The sequence below is a fragment of the Camelus bactrianus genome, chromosome 1, assembly GCF_048773025.1.
Source record: "Camelus bactrianus isolate YW-2024 breed Bactrian camel chromosome 1, ASM4877302v1, whole genome shotgun sequence".
NCBI classification, from domain to species: domain Eukaryota; kingdom Metazoa; phylum Chordata; class Mammalia; order Artiodactyla; family Camelidae; genus Camelus; species Camelus bactrianus.
Window position 1 is genome coordinate 23,502,442 of NC_133539.1, and position 18,254 is coordinate 23,520,695.

The following is an 18,254-nucleotide window of genomic DNA, read 5'->3' on the forward strand; positions in this document are numbered from 1 at the left end:
CATTTAAAAATTAATATTATATATTTTTTACAGTTTCAATTTCTAAAATAGTAAATATCAATAGATATAACTTGCCCAAACAAAAGCTCTTTTAGGTCCTCAATAATTTTTGTGTGAAGAGGTCCTGAGGCCAAAAAGTTTGAGAGCTGTTGTTCTGTACCAGTAATACTCAATTAGAAAGCATTTTTTTAAGGTGGAAAAAGCAGCTCATTCATAAACATCAGAAAAACATTAAAGCACATCAAGATACCTAGAATTAAAGACAAATAAAATAATGTTTCAACTCTACTGAAGGACATATGAATCTGATAAAAGGACAGACAACATTCTTTTCAGATAGAAAATTCAGTATTGTAAAGGTGCCATGATTTTTCTATATGCCAATCTATGTAAGTCAATATAATTACAATAAAAATGCCAATAGGATTTTTATTTGAAGGAAGAGTAAATAATTCTAAAATTTATTTGTATAAGAGTATAGGAAGTTCTGGGAAAAATGAGTATTAAGGGTGTCTGTGTTGGAGAGTAACACTTGACATTATACATACTAGGAAAATGTATACTAGTTATAAAACAAATATTTTAAATCAATGTTAAAACAAGAGTCATTGCATTAGTAATGGAAGTTGAATAGACAAAAACATAAATGGAACTTAATGTCTGTGAATATCAAACAAAAATTTATTATCTAGTGAAGGTTACATTTTAGATCAGTAAGGGAAAAGAAGAAATATTTTATAGACAACTAGATAATCTTGGCAGAAATTTGTGAATCTTTACCTCACCCCTTAATATAATTTCCAACTGCATTAAAGACTGACATAAAAACAAACTCATAAAAATATCAGAAGAAAACATGGATGAGTATTATAATTTTGAATAGGGAAAATTCTTTCTAAACATGATACCAAAGCAGAATATATAAAGCAAGTCAACAGATCTGATTACATAAAAATAAAGTTATAAAAATATTATAAGGAAGCTTAAAATAAATGAAAGAAAAAATCTGCAGTGTTTATAAAGAATTTAGTGATTCCTAATATGAGCTCCTGTAAATTCATAGACATGAACACCCAACCGAAAAAGTGCAAAGAGCATACATAAGCAAGTAGTTAAACAATAAATACAAACAGCCATTAACATATTGAACTACATTCACTCTCACTAAAAATAAAAATATACAATAAATTCTTGGCAGTCCCTGATAATATTCTATGTTGTTGAACCTGTGAAGAAACACACACTCATGAACTATTGGTGGCAGTGTAACTGGAATAGCTTGCAAAGGACAGTTTGACAATTTAGCTCAAAAGTTTAAATCTGTAAACTCAGTAACTCAAGGCAGAAACTATACATCCTCAAATTTAGCAGAAAGACAAAAGGGATAAAAGTTAATACACACAACGATGTAAATAGCAGCCTATGGTGTATGTCCATGAATATTGTACATCTTCTTATAATCAAATAATGTAGAGCAGTAAGAGAGATATTTATATACTTTCTTGAAACTATGTCTACATTTACTACATTTTAAGTTTTTTAAAATGAAAATCATTTAGCTATAGTTACGTGTGTGTGTATGTATATGTGCACATGCACAGGAAGATGTCAAGAGGCATCAACACAAAAATGTCATGTCTAACTCCGGGTTGACAGATGAATTTGGGTGGATTATTACTTTTGTCTAATTATGTGAGTTTTTGTTTTTTTTTTTTTTATATAACAAACTACTTGGCAGAGAGTGTGGCATATGACGCACAGGTAATGAATGCATGAATGAACAGGCATGAATTCATGTTATATATACATCCCTCCACTGCTGATTTTAAACATAAAGCATTAAATAGCATCACTGAAAGGTCTCATTTGATTAAGAAAAAAAACCAATTTCAGTCAGAACTAGTGCATTTATGCTTGAGGTCTCATAGTTTACCAACACATTCCTGAATATTTAGCATTGTAAAGATTAACACATTTGGATAAAAAGGAAATTTGAGAGGAAACTAGGGTGTACCTACTGTCTCTCAGCTCCAGCTCCACCCTTTTATCCTCTGCTCTGTGATGCTGGGGCTGGGACTCTGCAAACTGCATTTTCCTGACTTCTTTACTGCGTTCCATTTAGGTTCTGCCAGTAAGTACCAGAGGGAGGTTGGGAGGTAGAAAGAGGAAACAAGATTTACTTCTTTGTCCTTGCTTGCCAATCCTACCAGTGTTGACCTAATAATTTCAGTTGATTCCAGTCTTCCATTACTTTTAGAACTTCTAGAACTACCTTCACTGCATCCCTCAGACGTAGCAAGAGCACTTGGGGGTGCCCCTCCTCAGAGATGAGGACCCTTTGTTTGAAGCTCCAAGTTTCTGGTAACCCCAATTTTTCCCTTTTTGTTTCCCTACCCCTAGCAATAGTAGGTGCATCCTGCAGGCACTCTGGGTTACCCTTTTATGCTCCTATCACGTCTTTGTCAAAGTATCGTGTGTGGGCTCTTCTGATCGGACACCTGCTGGTAGAGGTGCTCTCTAAAGAGCAGATGTAGTAAAGTGGTTAACGGCAGGATCAAGATAAGGAGACAAATGCTGAAGGCCAGTCTCCTCAGGTTAGCACTTTGGAGGGTGTTTGTATGTTCCAGGGGGGTTAATAGAGGAAGATGTCCATACTGAGCAAGGGCCTGAGGCAACTCTGTCCAATGGAGATTTCTGCAATAATAGAAATGTTCTAAAACGTGTTGTCCAATATGGAGGCCAATAGTCACATGTGGCTATTAAACATTTGAAATACGGTTAGTATGACTAACTCATTTTATTTGGTTTAAATTTAAATAGCCACATGTGGCTAGTGGCTGTCTTACTGGACCATGCAGGTCTAAGGTGATTGAAGGGCCAGATGACCTGCACCTTTATTAAATTGCCAGATATTTAACAGGTACTAGGTTACAAAAACAGGAGCTACTATCTCCCTCTAAAGGAATTCAGTCCGGCAACAGAAGAGATATGCAACACTTCTTTGAAAAATTATTCTGCCAACAAGTATGTAAGACGGATTAAAGAGGCATGATCAAAGACGGAGAGGCCAATCAGGGCGAAGTCCAACTGTCCAAACTAAGAGATGAGAAACCTCACCAACGGCAGCAGTGAAGGGATGCGTGAGCAAAGGATTTCAAACTTGACCTCTGGACACTTGGTAATCAATGGGAAATAAAAGCAGAATTGAGAATAATTTCTCACTTCTGGATTATTGTATCATTCACAAAGAGAATAAAAGAGAACCAGGTTTGAGAAGTGGTGAACTCAGTTTTGGATGTGCAGAGCTTAAAGTGCCTGTGAAACATCCAAGTGTCTATGTGGAACAGACAACTGGACGTATATATGGGTCTAAAATGAACAACAGAGGTTTAGTTATAAATACCAACTTTTGAGTCGCAAGCATGTGGGCATTACAGAAAGTCAAACTAGTAAATATGACCATCCAGGAAAGGTGAAGAGTTAGAAGGGTGCCAAATAAAGAACCTTGAGGACACTGATATTTAAGGAGTAGAAAGAAAAGAAAATGTGGAAGAATGCAGACAGGAATGAGAGCAGTCCAAAGAAGCCTGTCTCAGGAAGGCAGATTCTGAAAATCAGAAGGCAACAGTGAAGGTACAGAATGGCTGACAATTATTGGACACTTACTTTGTGGCAGACATTTTCCAAGTTTTTTTATATGTAGAAACCCTTTTAATCTTTTAAAAGAATCACATAAGGTAGTCTTTAGTGCAAAGCTATTTTATAGATGAAGAGATCCAGAAGAGTTAGAGTTCACTCAAGATCAACACACAGTAAGTAGCTGAGCCAGGATCTGCACACGGGCAGTCTGGTTCTAGAGCTTGCACTCTTAACCACTCAGAAGAGAGAATGAAATCCAGTAAATTAAGGACTGAAAATATTTGAGTGCAGCTTTGGCTGGAGCACAGACCAAAATGGGAATGCTGGATGGCAGTGTGGGGCACTAGCATATTGAAACCCCCACCTTTTCATGTGAACTATAATAATGCGAAAAGCAAATTTCTCCACCCTGCTTCAGCCAGGCTCAATTTAGTCCCTGAGGGGAGAGCCACAGGTGATCTTTAGAAAAATGAAAGTTGGGGAAGCACCGACCAAATGTTCTCAAAACAGTTCTCACTTTAAAAGGCTTTTAAGGATCCACATGATAGGACCTAGACACCTGTTGTAAAGAGAGCTCCTCATGTGTTTTTGATGCACAACTACGGTTAAGAATACTAATCTAGCTCCAGGTTACTGAAAAACTTAAGAACTATTTGCTAAAGCATGAACTGATATTAAGCTGGCCTTTCTGAATTAATTCTGTAGAAGAGCAAATATAATTTAACTAAATTCGTAAGTTCATTTAATACTGCATCTGATTTTATTTATATTTTCCTCGTAACACTGGGTTATCAATAATGCCATCCCTTACTACATCCTGGTTAATAATGAACTATACATTTCCAGGTATGAAGGTACAAAGGATCATACCCAAGCGCCTCACCTGTCTTGGTAAGGTAAAGGTAAGATCACCCTATTTCACTGGAGCCAGCATTGAACAGAAGGTCCAGGATGGTAGTGAAGGTGTGAAACAGCTATTGAGAACTGTGCATAGAATAAGGATGTTTGAAATTCTTATGTGGTTGCCTGTGTAAATTCAGTTGTGTATATAGTTCCCTCCATCATGACTCATTTACTTTTATTATTGAAGTAATTATTTGGTTACGATGTCACCTCTATCAAAGTTAATTAGAAAAAGAAGGAATTGGAGGCTAGAAAGTATAGGAGAGGAGGAGGGGAAACTGGAGGGGGGGGGAGAAAGGATGCTGTAAAATATTTTATCACTTAAAAGCAATGACCCCCTCCCTTTCCTCACCCCACCCCTTCCCCCACCCCAAACCCTCCACCAATGCTTATGTGTATACCCTGCACATCATTATCCAAACATGGAAAAGCATGTGGCCAAAATTGTTAACATCAATACCTTCAGTACTGGCTGAGGGTGGAACAGAAACGTAGAGCAGGTAAAAATAAAAACACTAGCAAAACTGATACAGATCTATGGTATAATGTGAAGTGAAACTGATTAAAGCAAAACATGAATGAGGTCAAAACAACATGAATGATTTCATTCATTCAGCAAAGATTTGTTCAATGAAAACACACTGAAATGATTAGATGAATACATTTTGAGCAACTTTTCACTTGGTTTGCTACAACGTTGATTTAATTTTTAGAATAAAGTAAAAGAAAAAAAAATCAGATGAAAGAGTAGAGCTATTGACATTTGCACTGTGAGCCCGTAATGATACTTTTGTGTCTGGAAAGGAGGTATATAAACTGGGCAATCACATGCCATGGACTGTCTTCCTTTGGACTCCTAAGTTCATTTGTTGACACCCTAACCCTCCAAGATGACAGTATTTGGAGATAGAGCCTTTAAAGAGGCAATTATGATAGAGGTCATAAGGGTGGGGCCCTAACCCAGTATGACTGGTGTCCTTACAAGAGGAAGAGACACCAGAGATGCACACGTACCCAGGCGAAAGGCCATGGGAAGACAAAGTGAGAAGGCTGCTTTCTGCAAACCAGAGAGAGGTCTCAGGAGAAATTAAAGCTGCCAACACCTTGATCTTGGACTTCAGCCTCTAGAACTGTGAGAAAATAAACTTGTTTTTTCAAACCACCTAGTCTGGGGTATTTATTATGGCAGCCCTGGCAGACTAATACACATTCTTTGGACAAGGTTATCATGGGCACAACAAATGATACTTAATCTGCTTAACAATTTAAAGTAAATTAATTTTTTTTTTTTTAACACAAGGGTATCCCTACTCACCCCAAGCATTCTGAGTGGTTGTACTTTTGGGGGATGACAATAGGACTTAGGCTGAAGTCAACAATTCTGAATCATAAAACAAAGAAACTGAATTTCTGGAGAATTAGATACAAGAGGAGAGAATCTACCTTAGTCTCAAAAAATCTAAAACTAAGCAAAAGAATTTTTAGTCACTTCCCTGAAATTGTCAGTGAGGGAATATACTGAAAAATTTCCAACTAACAAGGGTTCAAAAGTGAATGGAAATTAAACAGCATCATTTAAATTGCATACAATGCTACTGATAGTTTTATTTAGTGACCTTGTTCTCAAACTTTAGCAGACATCATAATCTTCTGATGGACTTGTTGAAACTGGTTAACTCTCCAAGTTTTAACAAGTATTAAGCAGTTCTGGTGTGGGGCTCAAAAGTTTTCAGTTCTAACCTTTTCCCAGTGATGCTGAAGCCACTCGTCTGCAGAGCACATTTTGAGAACTACTGATTCAGTGTATGGTTATTATTGTATTTTAATGAATCTGAAAAGTACTGGAGTGTCTCATAGATTCACTCCTGGCTACTGTCTCTTTATACACACGCTGTTTATGAGAAGTTTCTGTAACTCTTAACTTCTATTTATTTGAATTCTACACTAAATTATTTCAAAATGTAATTTGTGGGGACTGGGAAAGGAGAACTATAGGAATCAAAAAGAGTCATTTAAATCAAAGTGAAATATGGCATGGACAACAGTTCTACTGAGGTTTCAACTTTCAAGTTACCAGCTATGTTATATTTAATATAGTAAATAATGTAAGAAATTTCACTGATCTAAATCTTAAGATTAGATTAAAAACTGATACAAAAATAAGTTATTTCCCCAAGTTTTGAAAAAGGTCATTTCTTTAAAAAAGAAAGTCAGATTCATAACTAGGATGAAGAAGCTTGGCTTTTAAGTAGAGTAAATACAGTAATACTCACCTGGATGTGCCTTGTAAAAGGAGTAAATTCCATGTGGTGTTTGAGAAGTTTGTTTTTCAGTGGTCAATTATACACATAAACGCAAACAACGTCACTGTTACGGCAGAATATCATAAAATATGGAAGATACTTTATAAATGCTTTGATGATACATAGGAAGTTTCTAAACTTTCAACAGGACTTGAAAACCAATGCACAACACTAATTCTGCTGAGTAGAGAATTTAAAATCTAAATCAAAACACACTTTGAGAGCTATAACATGCAAAACCTAATTTTACAGCAGAAATAGTATCAATTCTTTGTCATTAATTTAATATCTTAGCAGTACATTGATACCTTTACAAGAAGTATTATGTAATAGCTTAATATTTTCTTATTCTTCTTCCATCCAGGACTTTTCATGAGAGGCACTTATAAGGAGCATTAGTTTTGGCGACACTCTAACAAACATACACAGAGTATAATGATATATTTTACTAGGCTAACAAAGTATCATTTGTAAAGAAATTTTTATAAATTCAAAAATAGGTCGTTGGTAACATAATTACCTTTAAAAAGCATTGATTTTCATTCACAATATTACTTCATTAATCTTAAAGAGCGGTTCCATCTACAAAACATTCTACAGCTTTTTCCTTTTTGAAAAGGAGGTAAATAAATGCAGGTAAGACACTCATAACTTCTAGTTCAACAATATCAACTTCATTTCACAGCGTTGATTAGTAGAGAACATTTTCAACTATAATAGAACACAATTTACAAAAATAGAATGATTTTATAATGGGAAACACTGTCCTCCATTATGAAGAGTATGTGTGTGGTGTACGGGTTAATGTATCTATGTATATCCACATACATATTTCTTATAAGTTTCACTATTACATAGCCCTTATTCAAGTACTTTTTTCTGGTATCTCTTGAAATAATCACCTTGCTATATTATTTGTAAATACATAAAAAAAATTAAAGGTTAACCTAAGAAAAGGTTAAAAGTTTCAGTGTGGTTGACTTAAATATCAGCCGCTCACTTCAGTGAAAACCTGATTTGAATTCAAAACAGGTTTAGGTGCCATACTAAGTTTAACAACTTAGTCAAAAATATAGATATAGTTAAGTGTCAAATAGTAAATTTCCAATGTGCTAACATTAGAGCAAAATTACAAGTTTGTATTAATCTATTTATCACCCAATCTTAAAACAATCCCCAAACAAAATCATTTATATATTATATTACTAAAATAATACACTAATATATAATATACCTGCTTACAAACACATAGGTAGCCATAAATAAAACTTTATTCTTTAATTTCATTTACAAGCTACCAAATATTATATATTATACACAGTGCTGAACACTTAAATGGCTGTAGTCATGGAGGATCCAGACTGAATGGAAAGCTACAGATTAAGAAAAGATAAAAGCAAAGTAATACTGTAACAGAAAGGTGGCAAAAGCATGGTTTTGCCATAATAAAATCAATCAGATTTGTAATTATACATCAGTTCTGGTTAAAACAAAGTCTGAGCGCCATGCGATTCTCAGCTTTATTGTTTGCAGTCTGGCTAAAGTCTGTATAGTCATTTTGTCTTTTGCAGCTATTAAAATAAAAAAAAGTTAAAAACTATAGCAGCAACAAGCAAACCCTGTGACAGGAAGGCAAGGGTTAAGAACTAAAAAAAGTTTATACAGTGTGTTTATGGAAAGCGTGTGCAGTTTATCTTCCATCAGCAGGAGTTCGACTGAGGGACAACATGATTCGGGCAAATCGCTCACAGAGTTCATGCGTGGAGTATGAAGGTAACTTCGGTGGTTCATGGAAACCTTTAATCTCTGTAGAACAATCAAGCAGTTTTGGCAGAAAATCTGTCAGCTTCTCTTGAAGGTTTGCTGCAAATAAAAACAGTTAGATGTAATTAAAGATAGAGAGACAGGGAGAGAAATTATCTTCAACATGATTTATTAACTTGGAGTGGTCAGTTGATGTTTCATTTCAAAACAGCAAATCATTACCATTTTTAGGGAAGACGTAAAATACAAATGGCAACAGCAGTGTGCACAGCTTAGTTTGTAAATAAGAAAAAAGTAATGGTGTGCGTATAAAATTATTACAAAATATTAAAAATGATAACATCTAATTCTAACTGCTTTTAATCCTAACAACTCAGTTGCCCACTAGCATTGTTTAAACTTACATTCCATTTCTTGTCCAAGATAGGAACACCATCGATTTCTCATATCTTCCACGGCAAGTATATCTTTCTCTTCCATTTCATCCACCAATAACAAGGGCAAAAATGGAACGATAAACTCATTCATGATAATCAGACCATTGTTTACTTCTCGATCCTCTCCAGATTCAAACAGTTCTGCAGCTTGCTCATTTAATTTCTTAATGCAATGAGAAAAAGATTAACAGGTTCGTTTCCTTTTTTAATTAAATAAAAATATCTGTAAGTGTTAATACTGAAGACAACATAATGAGCATGCTACTTAGCACATAGTGTTAGAACAAATGGGAATCACAAAAAAACCACCTCAACCTATTCTAAGAGAAGTCTTTTAGAAAAAGCTACACATATAACAACAACTAACAGAAATAAAAGCAAAACAAAGTGGCAGGAATATGGTTGTCATGTTTTTAAAGTTCATGTTCAGTTTATATTACTTCAATCATCATTACAGGGACCATTCTTCAGTTATTCTCTAGGGGTAAATTTCCTGCAATTCTAAAATTTGGTAAGCACTCAAAGTAATTTTAAAAATAAAGAAATTCAGACTTCATATTAATTTTGAAAATCTCTTCATCATCTTATCCATAAGTATCAGCTGAATAGGGACTGTTACATTTGTTGATACAAAAATATAAAGGTAATCAATTCACTTAAGGAATTCCTTCAAAAAATTCTTACTGAGTACATGCCATGTGCCAGGGACTGCTCTGAATGCAGGGGCCCCCAGTGATTAATACAGAAAACTCTCGTGGTACTGACAACCCCTTACAATACAGTGATCCTGTAAATTTTTATGTAAAAGGCAAGATAGGAAATATTATAAGCTTTAAGGGTTACACAGTTTCTGTGGCAATGACTTAACTCTGACATCGTTGCACAAAGGCAACCATACATAACATGTAAATGAATGGGCATGGAAATGTTTCAACAGGACTTTATTTCTTTAAACAAGTGTTAGGCTGGAGCATAGGCCAAGTGTCCTGACACCTAATCTAGTAGAAGAGAGAAATCCATGAGAAAAGAAATATAGACATAAGAGACAGATAAAAAACACAGGTATAGTAAGAGGTTTATGTCTGAAATCTTACAGCATGATAAATATGATTTTTAAATAATCATAGTTTTAAGCTGGATTGCTTCAAATACAAAAATTGTATTATTTATTTTATATTATGACATTCTTGTGCAATTTATCTTGACTTTGTAGAGAGGCTTATACTGAAAGTCTAATTCAGCCACTAAACAATTACCTAATCTTCAGCAAGTAAGTAATCTCTTAGCTTCAGTTTCTTCCTATCATCTCCTCTAGGGTTCTTCATTTCAATCTCTACTCCTTTCCAGTCCATCTTCTAGTATAACTGTCAAAATTATTTTCTGAAAACAAACTTAATCATGCCAAACTTAATTAAATTTTACAATGGTGCCAACTCAGAATGACATATAAGCGTCTTCACAGTCTGACAAGTATTGTTGGCTTCATCACTTCCACCTAACCCTCGATCCTCATAACTCGGTCACAATGGGTTTATCTTCATTTTCTGCTGTATACTTTCCATGCCTTTACATACAATATCCTTTTGTCTGGAATGTTCTTCTCCCTTCTCTACAAAGCATAAAACTCCTATCTGTCCACCAAGATCCAGATCAGTGTTTATCTTATCTCTTAAGTTTCTCCACAACAATTCCAGGCATATTATTTTGCATATCTCTCATAAAACTTATTCTGAAATATCAAAATAATTTGTGTACATCTCTCACCAGATTGAAATCTTTCAGAATAAATAATCGGTCTGACTTATCTGTGTCCCTCAGAATCTGACACTCAGTAAATACTCAATATGAAAAAACCTGAAAGGAACACTAAAATAATCCTCCTAAGGTCTCATTTAAATCCCCATGTGAAATAACAAATTAAGTATGGCTGGGTTTACTAACATAAAATGATAAGAGAAGCACATTCTACAATTTTTTTAATGCCTCAGGGTAACCATCAAGTTTCAGTTGTATTTATGTTTAAAATAGCTTTACCAGAATACTTAGTATCTCAACACTACAATGTTTTTACATTAAAACTTGCTTCAATTCATTCAATGCAAAATTTTATATAGTTATATAATAAAACTTTATATTTTTTTAAGCTGAACTATATATAATTTAGGTCTTCCTTCTCAGGAGTTGACTAAAAACCTCTTGAAACTGACCAAATTAAGAATACCATCCTCAATGGATTCAAACCATCAACAATTCAAGTTTAAAATACACTCAAATGCAGTAAAATCGCTGAGAGAAAAATAAGATCACAAGCTTCTAATATTTCCATTAAAAATGTTTGAAGACATACTGCAGACTACAATTAACGTATACTATGCGGTTCTGTTGAAAGAAAACATTTCACCACTACACCTTCTTAAAATTTTTTTAAAGTACACATAAACCATGTACCCTAAATAGGTTCAAATATCACAACGCTCTTGTATACCTCTGTCTATATATACATACACAATATATATACCCAAATGTTAGAAAACAATTGCAATTTAGAAGTTCAGTCTACAGAGTGATGTTAGTAGTTAAGTGAAATCTAATCAGAAAAAAATATAAAAGTGGAATTTTTGATTTTACACATAAAGGTTAGCTGACTCAAGAAACATTAATAAAGTACTCTAGGTATCTATAGAGTAAACTGGTACCCAAAAACTGCTAAAAAGATTTTTTACAGTTTATAACAACAGTAATATTTTAGCACATAGGCAGTAAAAATATTTGAGGAAGAAAACAACCAATGACTAGGTGAAAAAAAGGATACTATATTACAATGAATCCTTTAACATATGAACACCAAATATACTATTTATAAAAACTTAAAAATATCTACTATTTTTCTGTAATAATAATGATAATTCATCATGCTGTTCAGCCCCTCCTCTCCTGTCAAGAAAGGGAATGGTAGTACGATGAAGAAATCTAAATATAAAAATGTAACTATTCTGATACCATTTTAAGAACATTTCTGGTTTACTACCTGTAAAACTTAAGATCCTCAAAGAAGAAGGGATAAAGAATTGAGTGTATTCTCCCATCTCAAGGGAGCAGACCCATATTACAGACATCACTATAATGCTTACCCCATCAGAATTTATAGTTAATCACTTATATGTGAGTCTGGAGAAATGTCCAATGTAAGACAAAATGATAAACACATACTATGTACATTCAACTTACTAGTAAACATTCTCTTCTATAATGTGATATCAGTTCTTCATCATGTCCTCTGTATGGGCCTTTGGACAAGAGTTCTTTGTTATTCTGATATGCACAGATAAGGAACAGCAAGGAATCTATATAACTTTTCAAAAATTAAAAAGAAGTATAGAATTAGTATTTCATCTTTAAAAAAAAAAAAACTACAATTATAAAACATTTTAAGTGTACATTTAATTTTGATTATCCAGAACATTACAACAAAAAAATCATCTGATACACTGTATGCTCAGAGCATCTTTTGACCAATGACTATATCTGAAACCAGTTGACAGTTATGTCTTAAAAGTAAAAAAAAAAAAACCAAACAAAAAACATCAACCCCACCCCCCAAATAAAGCTAGGAATTAAGAAAAGACTGGGAGAAAAAAGGCCATAATTGACTAATTCAGAAAGTTCCTTCGGTCTTCTTTAGTATTTATTTTCCCAATGCCTTCCATTTGGACTCAAAATTAAGACTGATGTGAAAGTCAACAAACTACATTTTTAACAACATAATGCCATTTTTGTTTGAGGGAAAAACCGGGTTACTTCGTTTCTTTATCACAAACATCATTTGATTCATTAGGTGACTATTTTTCACTCAGATTTTTTCCTATGTGCAGGCACAGCTCTAGTCACTGAGAAAAATGTAACAGAGCGGAGAATATTCAAAAGAGACAGGGAAAGGAGAAAGGGAAAAAAATGCTTCTAAGTCTGGAGAATCTAGTGGGATACAAACAAAAGAAAACACTAACATGAAAGCAAAATGCAGGGTTAGGCCTTTGTTTTATATTCAAAGAACATTAATACGTTATATCAACATAAGTCTAGACCTTATAATGCTCAAACCTGGTTTTAAAAAGGGAGGAGGGGATGTTTGAGTACTGTATTTGCCTCTAAAATAATTATTCTTCTTCTAACATGCTGTAGGAAAAATATATACAGCTATATATTTGTATAGCTGAAATATGAAAGATATTTTAAGATATCTTTTTTTGTGTCAGTTTTTCCAAAAACAGCATATCTTCTCATAAATTCAGAAAAATACAACATCCTAAAAAATGAAATATTATACAGAAAACAATATTTTAGAACTCTAGGTTATACTGTCAGTGTTGCTGTTTATTATTTAATTTCAGGTGCTCAGATACAAGTTAGTTTTATGGTTCAAATGTTAAATGTAGAATTACATGGAAATTAATGGACACATTTATGACAAATTATATACCTGAAAATAAGTTCTTTAAAACAATTTTTGAAAATGGCTTTTCCTAGGAATTTGTTTTTGAAAAAACTTAAGGATATGAATTTTATTTTGAAATAATATGGGCATAATTTCAACTAAAGCTTTCTGTTTGTTTTATTTGTAAAAGAAAAAAAAAGAAGAGAGTGATAATAATATTAAGCATTGTTTCATGCCACCAAGTTGAGGCAGTTTGCTGGCACGTCCACCTTTTCTTTTATATCTATTAAGTTTCCTGTTAAAAAGGTCTCCCCTGAATGACATTCATATCTGGCTTTCCAGACCTGAGTCATCTCTCTGGGAATAGTTCCGAAATCATGACCTTGTTCCAATTTTCTAGTGAGGTACACAAAATGTTCCACATTTTATCAAGCTTTAAAGCGCTTACAAATATATTTTCAAGTTAAGTCAGAATAAAATCCAGCAGTCCAGTCACCAAATTCTGATTTATCTTCCATTTATACTACTGTAAAATCTTGGTTCCTAAAAACATGATTGCATTTCACTACTCACAGAAGTAACAATGGCCTGTCAATAAATATTCAATTCATGGCTTTCAAGTGTTATGTTTTCATGAAAAACAAGTCTGACAGAATTTTTTGGCAATGTTTTGTACAGTTAGCTATGGTAACTGTCATAGTTAAAGCGGTAAAATTAACATTTCTTTTCATGATATTCCATAAAGACTGTCACCATTACTAATTTTCAAGTTGTCTAACTTAATAAACATTTGCTATACTAAAAGTATTCACTTCCTAAACAAGAATATATTTGAGAATAAGCATATTATGAAATTTAAACATAATTCTAAGTTATACTGAAGTCCTTTGGCGAATGTCAGCTAAGAGCAGCTAATGTAGAAGCTCTGCAAAAAGCAAGAAAGTGATTTTCAACTTTTTAATTCTTACTGATCCTTATCTGATTTCATTAAATTATACAAGAATATAGAAGTCTCTATTTTAATTTTTTCTCTCCCTAGTTAGTTGTGTGACCTTGACAGATTACTGCATCTCTGCAGAGACCACTTTTCTGTTTTTTTGTTTTTTTTTTCCTATAAAATGGAAATGCTTTTTAGGCACTCTATTCAATTGTAAGATCATGTTAGTATTTTCTCAGAAACATTAATCCCCAAAATTCCTTAGCAAATTGGAATATTCCTACTAAAGAAATAAAACTTTGACCAAAATATTAATTTATAAAATGGAGCTACTGATCAAAATAGTTTTCTACTTCAGTGACCAAAGCAAATTATCTTATAAATTACACAATGACTAGAACTTAATTAATTATAACATTAAAATTTAAAAAGCAGACATTCTTTTAAAACCTTCTATAATGTGTATGAAAAGTAATCTAAAATATTTACAGTCACAATATTTAGTAGACAAACGATAAGTTTTCTACAGCTATTTTTTTTTTTTTTTACAGTACCTGGAAGTTCAGACAAAGACATTAGAAACACTATGTCTGATCTGAAGTCAGATTAAACTCAGAAAGATTAGCAAAAAGGCTAGTGACTGAAGGCAGATGTTGGAGAATACAGAGAATTCTATTTGCTAGGTTAGCAGCTTCTCTGGTCCCTGGCAAACTTCTAGGTTTCAATCTAATCCTATTCCATCCTAACCTTCAACTGTAGTGCTTGACAGCTGATAAAGACAATGATACTAATGCCAACCTTACAGATTTAATTTAAAGTGGAAAATATATCATATGTGGGGTATATGGAAACTTTTTGTATTAACTCTGCAATTTCCCTGTAAATCTAACACTGTTCTAAAATAAAAAAAAGGTTACTGAATATATATCGTGAATAAAATCTTTTCTATAGATGAGGTCACATCTGAATAGAATCAAGTACAAAAATTAAGCTCTTCTTTTCATGTCTGTCCATTTTGCCTTACCTTTCTCCTTGAAAATTTTCTAGCCCAATTATGAGATACATGGTTGTTTCCCTGAATTTCCTATAATCCTGATGCCACTCCTGTAGGTGAAAGAAAACATTAAAGGAATATAGAGTAAGATATTAAAACTACAATGACAATGGCTCATAAAGTTAATACCCTGTTCTAATAATGATTTGAATGAACAGAATCAAAGAGTTTAAAATTACACTAGACCTAAATCAAGATTTCAATTTCTGACATACAAAACTGTTTACCAGTATAACAATAAATGAAAAATTATTAGACATTGATGAGGAATTAAACAATGAAGACCTCACTAGAAGATAAGAGAAATACAAAGGCAAGATAATCAATCAGGTAGGTCATCTCTCAAAAATTCTTCAGTGTGAAAGCTTACTATTAAAATATTATTACAGATCACTGGGGTGCATCCATCTTTTAGAATTAGTGTTTTTTTTTTTTTCAGATGTATACCCAGGAGTGGAACTGCTGGATTATATCGTAGTTGTATTTTTAATTTTTTGAGGAAACTTCATACTATTATCAGCAGGGAGAGGCAATGGGGGAGGGACAAGATAGGAACATGGAATTAAGAGACAAAAACTACTATGTATAAAAAAGATAAGCAGCAAGTATATACTGTATAGCATAGGAAACTACAGTCATTATCTTGTAATGACTTTTAATGGAGTAAATCTGCAAACATACTGAATCACTATGCTGTACATCGAAACTCATACAATGCAAAACAAATACAGTTAAATTTAAAAATACTGTTATAGATCTACATCACATAGAATGCAGAAGGGAAATGAAGCTACTACTTTAATATGAAACAAAGCTTGAAAACTGTTATTTGAAGCAGGATTTTAAGGAACTGAAAGAAAAAGAAAAATGTTATATAATAATGAATTTATTTAATCGTTTGATTTTGCCAAATTTCTGTTAAATTTTAAATGTGGTAGCTGAATATTCTTTTCATCTGAAATGTAGTGAAAGACAGATGCATTTCACATTTCATAGCCCCTTCCTCCAAAAAACCCAAATTAGTGGGCAAGTAATAGGACTAAATAATTCAGAACAGACATCCTGTAACTCTAGAAAACAATAAAAATCAGGATTTTTTTTAACTTACTGAATAAAAATTGATTCAAGGAAAATCATAAGTAAAATTCAATACAGGACTAACTTAAAAGACATTGATAATAAAAGTGTGACAGCTTTTATATATATATTATAAGCAAATGAAAGTAAGAAACATATAGACCAGTTATTAGCCAACTATATTCTACACTTTCCTTGCACTTAAATCATTTTAGTTTTTAATTTTAAAAGGCATAATTTTCATACTATTAGTAGAGCTTATTAACAAAGGCAAAATTTGTCTTACAAGTCTAAAGTTAGCTTTTCTGGGGAAAGTATTCAAATTACCACCTTGTTATCATTAGAATCACCTTAGAAATTGTGAATAGGTAAACATTTTCTGTAAAGGGCTAGATGGTAAATGTCTTAGGCTTTGCAGGCCATTCAGTTTCTACTGCAGTTACTCGACTCTGCAATTGTAAAACCTTTATACGCAATACATAAACAAATGGCTTATGTTCCAATAAAACTTTATTTATAAAAGCAGGTGGTGGTGAGCTGGATTTGGTCTGAGGGCCAAGGTTTGCTGACATGTGACTTAGAGCAAGACAAATATATATGGGATATATAGGATATATATGGGATATACAGAATCAAAAAACATGTCATGTAAATACCTATAATATTTAATGGCTCTGCAGTTAGAAAAGATGTGAGAAGTTTCAGAATAAAAATACGCTGAATCCAATCTGATGAAGCAAACTTGTGAAGGGACTGCAGAATCAAATCACAATTAAAAATCAAGTCACATGTAACTTGGATCTTGGGGACAAGGGTAGAGTTAGCAACCAATTTGCTTGCTGTCTCTAGTGTGTATTGTGTATCCAATTACTTCTGGCTATGTTCTTAGATTTTTTTATGCTGTTTTATTGTTCAAATTTACCTATGCTATGCTAGTATTATTAAAAAGCATAAAGGTTAAGATACTATGTTTTGATTTTAAGCAGAAAAAGCCTTTCTACCTTGTTCGTCAAGAATGTCAGGCCTAGAGTGAGATCCTCTGCACTTCCCAAAAAATTCCTGAATCAGCTTACTAACTCTCATAAAACAACTTGCTAGAAGTTTGATAGAAACTGCACTGAATTAATAAACCATTTTGGGGAAAACTGACATCTTTACAATACCAAGTTTTCCAAACATGATACATATATCTATTTGCTTAGGTCTTCTTTAATGTCTCCTAAAGTCAAGCACATTTTACGCTAAGTTTACATCTAGGTTTTCCATAGTTTTGAATACTACTGAAAACAGTATCATTCTTAAAAAATCCTATTTGATTATTTGTTACTGATATAAAGGAATAAAACTGATATTTGACATAGATTTGCATGTTACAAAGCTCTCTTATTAGTTCCAATACATTTATCTGTAAATCTTGTTTGTATTTTCTAGATATAAAACCTGCAAATAATAACTCTGTTTCTTCTTTTCCAGTCTTACTTTCTGCTTTATTTTCATTGCCTAACTGTCCCGTTTGAACTTACAGTACAATTCTGAATAGACACAGTGATGGCAGGCATCCCTGTCTTTTTCCTGATCACAAAAGGAAAGCTTTCAATGTTCACATTTCTACATGATATTTAGTTTTATTTAGGTAGTTTTGTTATTTTTGTTTTTCAAGACACTCTTTAGCAGATTAAAGTAGTTACCAGGTTAGCTTAGAGTTATG

The 18,254-nt window shown here is 33.1% G+C and overlaps 1 protein-coding gene across 4 annotated transcripts in view; it reads right to left on the bottom strand.

The window, feature by feature from the left end:
* Positions 1 to 659: 659 nt before the first annotated feature.
* USP25 (ubiquitin specific peptidase 25) overlaps positions 660 to 18,254 on the bottom strand; it is a 127,865-nt gene continuing 110,270 nt past the window's right edge. For all 4 annotated transcript variants that reach the window (XM_074361414.1, XM_045520796.2, XM_010960219.3 and 1 more), the window contains 4 exons: positions 15,440 to 15,519; positions 12,275 to 12,398; positions 9,014 to 9,209; positions 660 to 8,708 (listed from right to left, as the gene is read on the bottom strand). In XM_074361414.1, the coding sequence (XP_074217515.1) occupies positions 8,536 to 8,708; positions 9,014 to 9,209; positions 12,275 to 12,398; positions 15,440 to 15,519 (573 nt within the window). In that variant the 3' untranslated portion in view covers positions 660 to 8,535. The remainder of the gene's footprint in view (positions 8,709 to 9,013; positions 9,210 to 12,274; positions 12,399 to 15,439; positions 15,520 to 18,254) is intronic.